The sequence below is a fragment of the Haemaphysalis longicornis genome, unplaced genomic scaffold (assembly GCF_048455015.1).
Source record: "Haemaphysalis longicornis isolate Haplotype H1 unplaced genomic scaffold, Haemaphysalis longicornis Haplotype H1 scaffold_7, whole genome shotgun sequence".
Lineage (NCBI taxonomy): Eukaryota > Metazoa > Arthropoda > Arachnida > Ixodida > Ixodidae > Haemaphysalis > Haemaphysalis longicornis.
In genome coordinates, this window is record NW_027526422.1 from 103866702 (window position 1) to 103873972 (window position 7271).

The 7271-nt window shown below is 45.7% G+C and overlaps 1 protein-coding gene across 1 annotated transcript in view; it reads right to left on the bottom strand.

Moving 5' to 3' along the window:
• The window catches only part of LOC144146757 (RNA N(6)-adenosine-methyltransferase mettl16), a 29517-nt gene extending 22335 nt beyond the window's left edge, over positions 1 to 7182 (bottom strand). Inside the window, exons 1-5 of the mRNA XM_077678680.1 lie at positions 6673 to 7182; positions 4717 to 4857; positions 4018 to 4196; positions 2384 to 2463; positions 239 to 305 (exon numbers count right to left, since the gene is read on the bottom strand). Of these exons, the coding sequence (XP_077534806.1) occupies positions 239 to 305; positions 2384 to 2463; positions 4018 to 4196; positions 4717 to 4857; positions 6673 to 6997 (792 nt within the window). The 5' untranslated portion in view covers positions 6998 to 7182. The remainder of the gene's footprint in view (positions 1 to 238; positions 306 to 2383; positions 2464 to 4017; positions 4197 to 4716; positions 4858 to 6672) is intronic.
• Between the last annotated feature and the right edge of the window lie 89 nt (positions 7183 to 7271).

A 7271-nucleotide genomic window follows, 5' to 3' on the forward strand; every position in this document is an offset into this window, starting at 1 on the left:
TGGCTTTACTTGGGTCCAGCAGGCGAGCTACAACGACAAGGCGAGACCCTAAAGTGCTCTGCACTTAAAATGAAGGACCATAACTGTAGCACCTTGACCGGTTGGCACAGCTTGTGGCTGCTTGGTCAGACACATATAAAGTCACACAGCAACACAGGCCAGCCCGTTATACCTCGATGGAACGGGAACGGTTTCAGTTCATGAGCCCGTTTAATAAAGCAACACAGGCCACACCAACCTTGCCTTGGAGAGTAGGCAGGATCTGCTTGACGCTGCTGTTCTTCCCCAGCATGCAAGTGTAGATGCTGCAGTGTTGGAAGAAAGGAAACAAGAACAGCTCACCACATCTCAGCAATGTCGCCTGAATTCAGTGCCCTACAAATCACACACGAATCTTGCGAACACCAAGCAACACGTTTGGCTTTCACATCCTCACACATGGGCAGGCTTTCGTGGGTAAGCTCTGCAACTTTTGTTCTTTTGGTCCAACAAAAAATCGTGCGCTGTTTGTGAATATACCTTTAAAAAGGGGCCGTGAAGACAAAAAACAACCTTGCTCAGTTGGAAAGAACCAGCCTTTGGTGACTAGCTCAGCTGTGTTCTGACCCCGAAAGACCTCTTCAAACGGAAAGACTCGTTCAAATCATGCGCTGCAGTGATGTAACATGGGCAGGATTGATGTCATATGGACAAGCACTAAAAACATCGTTTCTGGTGGGTTTACTGCATGTTAGCATTCAAGTGATACAATCATAGTGAACTGGAGACCCATCTACAACTAACCTGTTGTCAGTGGCTTAGGTAAGTGGCCACCAATTGCACAAACAAGACTCTCTGACATCATAGAAAAGTTGACGAAAAGTGGCTAAGGAGTCACCACTACTTCACATGTTTTCTTTATTACCTCAATTATTTGTTTGAAGTTTTCGATAAGATTGGTATCATTGTTACAGTATAACCTCGTTACAACAGATTTGCGTACAACAGATATTTGGATACAACATACCGATGTGCGATGCTCAGTCGGCTTTCCTATCTCTGCCTGTGATTAAACTTTCTTTACAGCGGATTCTGTTACAACACACACAGATGTAACAGACCAGTTTAATTTAAAAGGTTAGCAAGTTCATTTTTGCATCTCTACAATGGACTTTTCAAGTGCAGACAACCTTTCATTTCATATGTTTGCAGTTTTTGTGTTTCTACTCCACAGTAGCAATCAAACGAAAGCTATTGAAAACAATTAAAAATAATTTTGAATTAGTTGAAGCAAAACTTTTTGCATCCACTCGCAATAAGCAAAAGTGTGACGTCCTGGCAATCGTGTGATAGGATTTAAAATGTAGCAGTGTTATGTAATGTAGCAGTGTTATGTTATGTAGCAGTGTTATGTTATGTAACAGACCAGATGTTCATACATGAAATTTACTATCACTGGAACAAAAAAAAAATGTATGCCCTCATACAACATAGATGGCTGAATCTCCAAGCTTAGCAACGAGACCTTTGCTTGCACTTCGTTTATATTCACGAGTAGACAATAGAAATGCAAGTGTAGATTGAAGAAGAGAAAGAGTAGTAATAATAGTATGAGTGAATGAAAAGATGGGAAGGATGCCTTACAACAGGAGCACAGAAAATCTAAGAAGACACACGTGTGTGATTTTGTGACGTGCTTCATAGTGTCGCAAGAGGTTGAGACCGCTGAAAAACCCGAGTCATCCTGAATGAAATACCACCCTGTTTCAGTTGTAACTGAATCTTGAGAAATGACCAACATACGTTTAGGGTTTGACTTGTTTTTAACCGTTAAAAAGTCCAAACTCTTGTTATAACAGACTTTATCCATGATTCCATAAAAGTCTGTAGTAAGAGTATTTGGATTCCTCATACTGCTTTAATAGCAGACTAATATCATGATCACTATCATGGTGTTTTGTACTGTATAGGGATAAAGCACAGCCTTTTTAATGAACCAAAGTTGTGTTCCAGGTTTAAGGCCCTTTTAAGGGGACAGTTGAGGCTTTGGTTGATCTAATGGTACCGCATTTGACAAAATGAAATCAACGTTGGCCATCTGGCCACATGACTGCTACAGCCATGAAACTAACTTTGTCTAATTAAACCTGGCCCAACAAGATAAAAAAAATGCATTTGCAACCCGATCGGTAATGACACAGTCAATTTTGAACAAATAAAGTGCCTGTGAATTTCGGAAACTCGATGCGGAATGGAAGTTACGACAACACTCCACACTTCACAACATTCTTGAGAGAAATGAGCAACGGCAATGCAAACAACAGTTTTGAATAAACGATCAATCATTTCGAAAAAGTCGTGATACAAAGACGGGAATACACTCCTCAGGCAATGCACCACTCACCCGACCTTGTCCCGAAGTTTCAGGCTGTCAGGCAGCAGCACGTCTTCGAAGAAGCCGACTTCCCCAGTGTGTGGCCAGACCTGGAGAAGAGGACGGCCATTTGCAACTAGAAATTGGGGTTTTACACACAACTGGCATGCGATGGCAGGCTGCGGATTACAGCAGGCCACTTTGAGTTCTTCATCAAATGCATGCGTCAAATCACAAATTCACAGGTTGTTTCTTTTTCTTTCTTTTTTCTCTCCGGGGACTGCCACTCTAAGGGAGAATTGAAGTTGAGTCCTTGTACTCAGTATGGCACCCCTGAGCCAGCACACCAAGTCACACGCAAAGGAAAAATTGAGGGAACGCTTTTACAGCCTCCCATAGAGCCCAAAGACATTCGGCCCTGCTCTGCTCCTTTTTTCTTGAAAAATCAATTCAGCAAACAGCCAGTGATAATATTGCGGCATGGAAAGGAATGATGCTCGTGTTGCACCAACAGCTTTCATAGTACCTGTCATGCCCTGTCCCACAATGTATGAAATAAAAAGCCCAAGTATTTCGTGGCCACTTTTCATGCTAACCAAAGACATCTGACTGTGCACATATGACTCAGTCAATGTTTGGCACTAAATCCAGGGTGGTTTGCAAGGTTACTCTTGAAGTTCACCCTCTCCGCATGTGTGGCTTTAAAGAGGCCATGAAGACAAAGGCCAAGTTTGGTTCATTTGAAGCATTGCAACATAGATAACACTCAGACAACTTTTAACACAAACTTCGTTCAAATAGGCTACATAATTAGGAATCATGCGACACATTAGGTCATTTCCACCCTAGAACCTATGACGTATTATGGGCAGCTGTGCGATTGGCTGTGGCCGGAAAAATAAAATGCAAGTTAGGCAGGGCTTACACGCTTCCAGAACGAGCTATTTGTGCTTAAATTGAATGAATATTCTTTTCATAGCAGAAAGAATGGTGGGGTAAACGATGGAAGTTACCAAAAACACACAAAGTAATGCGTGCACAATGCTTGTTATAGCTGCACACTGTCCAACTCACATAAGTGGCATTGTCCTCTGTGACTGTGCTTGTCAGGCATACCCAATGTTTCACAGAACAATTGCTATCAATTGTAATGAAAATTAGCCAGGTACGAATCCGGTCAAAAACATTGGGAGTGCGAACAGTCCTGAACAGTATTGTGGTGGAATCTAGGAGGATCGACGGTAAACAAGGCATTTGGCTGTTCACTGCATCCCTAGTCAGCATACTTGCATTTGCTTCAGCACCTGTCATTGCAGACATCACAAAACACACGATCCAGAGGGAGAAACGAAACTTCGGATTAAGTAATTAAATTCTCAGTGAATAAAGCATCGTTTGCTGCAGGAGGAAGCGCTGGGGGCAGTATAAAACACTGAATATCTCGAATAAAACAAACTTGTGTTGTGTCTTCATGGGCCATTTTAATGCTCTTGTTTTTGGCACACGAGCACCAGTGAAGCTTGTCGGGCGAAGACTTTACACAGCTTGGAAGAGCGGCTTTCCCAACTGCCAATTTCTATGTGGGCAACATCTAAAACACTTTCCAAGCTCTGCAAGAAGGCTCCTCAATGAGCCAACAGGACGTATTTCCGCTTCTCAAGTACCTTCTCAGAGTCGGTGCCGCCCATGTCGGAAGTCGGGAGATCGCGCCCCTGTGCCTCGGCCTTACTCTTGGCGTCGGCCTCCTCGGTCGAAGTGAAGAAGGGCGGATTGCAGACGCAAAAGTCCACCTGTTCACCCTCCGCCTTCTCCACAGCGCCGACCAGAGAGTCCGCCTGCAACACTGCGCGAGTGTCGTACGTGCTTTTCGTAACACGCACTTTCCACAACATAAGCTCACAGCAGAAAACTCCAGCAATGTCTAACCCAACACATTTCGGCGGATGAGCTAGCAGTCTGCATCTACAGAACACGTGGAGGTCCTGGCAAGAAGAGGTGCACGACTGCGCTTTGAATGCAGAATAAGTTTGCTGCTGCACGTACAAATGATTGCCTGTACTCTGCTGCAACTGCACAGTTCTAAAGAGGAGGCGCTCATTTTTATCGCTCCCCCTCATCCCTTGTTTCTGTGCCAGCGATGACTATGCACTGCACACGCCGACATGAAAACATTTTCACATGTGTAAGACGAATCGCTAGCACAGACTTTGCTACCAATTCATGCTGCCATCCAAACAGGACAGTACAGCACTGCTGCACGCATTCTATTCAGGGAAATGTTTTTAAAGAGGGCTGTGGAACTTCCAAGTGAGTGTTCCTTTAAAAGCCAATGCAGTTTCCCCTCAGCCACCCAGCGTGCGTACCTTTGACGTGCTCTTGCAGGTTGTTGCGGCTGACATTTTCCACGGCTTGGGTGAAGGCTTCGGGGTCCGTCTCGGTGGCCAAGAAGTCCCAGCCACACTGCCTGTGGGCCAGCAATGCCAGAACGCAGGACGCTCCGGTCCCTGTCGGTGGGAAACAATCGTAGAGCTGTCCATTGTGTGCTTGTCCCCACCCCACTAATAGTTACTTGAAACTGCAAATTTTTCCAGGGTGGCGTGTTCTATTGCGCCAATTTACCTGGAATTCGTTCGCGTGGCCACAAATCTGATCATCCTAGTCGTTTGTGATTACGATGCACTTTCATCACGTGAAACGTGTTTTATAAGATGTAGTGTTCAACGCGCTAATACCTTGAAGCTTTACCTGGGCTATGAGGCGTGCCATACTGGAAGGCTTCGAATTAATTTTCGTTAAATGGAGATCGTTAACATAAGCCGAATTCTTGACAAACGAATGTTTTCACTAGCCGCTAGAAACAGCTTTCATTATTGCCCTTCATGCATGTTACTTTGGCGCAGATCACGGTGTTAAAACGTGTATCCCACTTTGCAGGTTTGAAGAAGTTTTCCTGCACTGCTTTATTTTTTTTTTTTAATTTGATAAACTGCCAGCAGCCGGCACTTCAGCTGGTAGAGATATTTGCCAGCACTCTCTACTGATTGGTTGTTCCGGCTTACGTCACCGTGAATGGTATGTCTACCGCCTACCTCTGCAGAGGGCAGAATTGAGCGACTTGGCGATTCATCTTAACAATACAGCGCAACAGAAACAAAGGCTTAGGCTGAGGGACACAGGACGAGCACTGCTTGTACTTCCAACTGAACTTTTGTTACAGAAACATGTCATATTTGTAAACACACATACACACACTTACGAAGAAAACAGTCGACCTGGTAAGTAATTGGTAGCAACTGTGCCAAAAACACAGGATGCAAAACAAAACCCAAAATGATTAATTACCGACCCCCTCGCACTAAGCATGTGTTGTGTACTTCAAAATGGCTAGCTATGTTACGTCGTTTCACACGTGTAGACAATCAAGTTCCTTGTTGGACAGGGCTATAGAAGGAACGCTGACACAATCTTCACCGACCTTGCGATTTCCACAGCCTCTACAATTTCCCTTGTCACAATCACGCTGAATGGCTTCGCACTCGTCAAACTTCGGAATTCACTTTCCAGAGGTGCCCTTGCAATCTCAGCAGTGTATGCCCAAGTGCCGTTTCACACTTTTGTGGACGTTGTTAATATGTTCTCTGAGCCTCGTGTTCAGACACCTGCCCGTCCGGCCCACATACTTTTTGCCACATGACAACGGAATCTCATAGACTACCGACGTTGTGCAGGTAGCACTGTCTGCCATGGTTACCGTGGCGCAGTGGTTGCGCCTCTGGTTCCTGATCATGAGGTGCCTGAATTGATCCCACCTGCTGCAATTTTTAAATTTTTTATGGCATTTGTTCCTTGCGATTGTCGTCGCCCTATTCATGGTGTTTATTTATTCAGAACCTCGATGCTAGGTAAGACAGATCCGCTCGGTTCTGTTGCACCATTCCATTTTTATTTTTTTATTCGAAACCCGAATTTGTGGGTTGGGTTGCGTTCGGTTAAGTTTGGCTAGGTTAAGTTAGAGTACGCGGCTTAAAATGCATACGAATAAAGCATGCACAGAAAGCAAGTCAGCTGCGCGGGATACGGCAAAAAAAAACTGCCGGCAGGATGGTCACATGGTCGTGACTAGTTTTGCCGGCAGTTTTTCACCATTGGCTGGCTGCATTCACGTCACAAGGGAAGGAACTGCCGGCAACTTTTCTCCCGGGTTAATCTACCGGCTGCCGGCAAAATAGGCGCAGCCTTCCTTTTTTATTTTATTGCGCTAGAGCTAGAAGTGCTGCTGTTTTCTAGTTTGAATGCAAAGTTGCCCGGCGGCCACTCACCGATGTCGACGCCCACGACGCTGTCCTTCTTGTTCAGCACCTTCTCCACCAAGTCTTGGACCCAGAGGATGTAGTTGAGGCGCTGCGGCACGGCCGGCACCAGCCGGCCGGGTGGCAGCTGAACGTCCAGGTTGAAGAAGTGCTTCATCAGCGTGCTGGACAGCGCGCGCTGCGCATTGACGTCCTTGAAATCGAGCTTCGCCTTGCCGAGTGTGTTGTAGGTGACGTACTCGGCGAAATCGGCGTGTTCCTTAGCTAGGATCGTAAAGTCCGGAGGCGTGCTAAACACGCTCCGCTGGTGCATGAGCAGCACGTCTCTTTTCATCGTGGTGTCGCACTACGGCCGTCCGATTTACCGAAGCACAGCCACGTAATATCGTCCCAGAAGATTCGGATAGCTAGAGTTGACTCTACAGGGCGTACAGTGCCTGCGATGGCGGTGAAAACATTGACACTCTACAACAACGTGAACGCGTCGAAACTTCCGCCATGTCTACTTTGAGCAGACGATGCGCGTGCAATGGTGCTGGCCAACGGCGGCAACAAGTCGTGGGTCCTATTCACTCGCAAAATTTGCGGCCCTGTTTTAACAAAGCAAA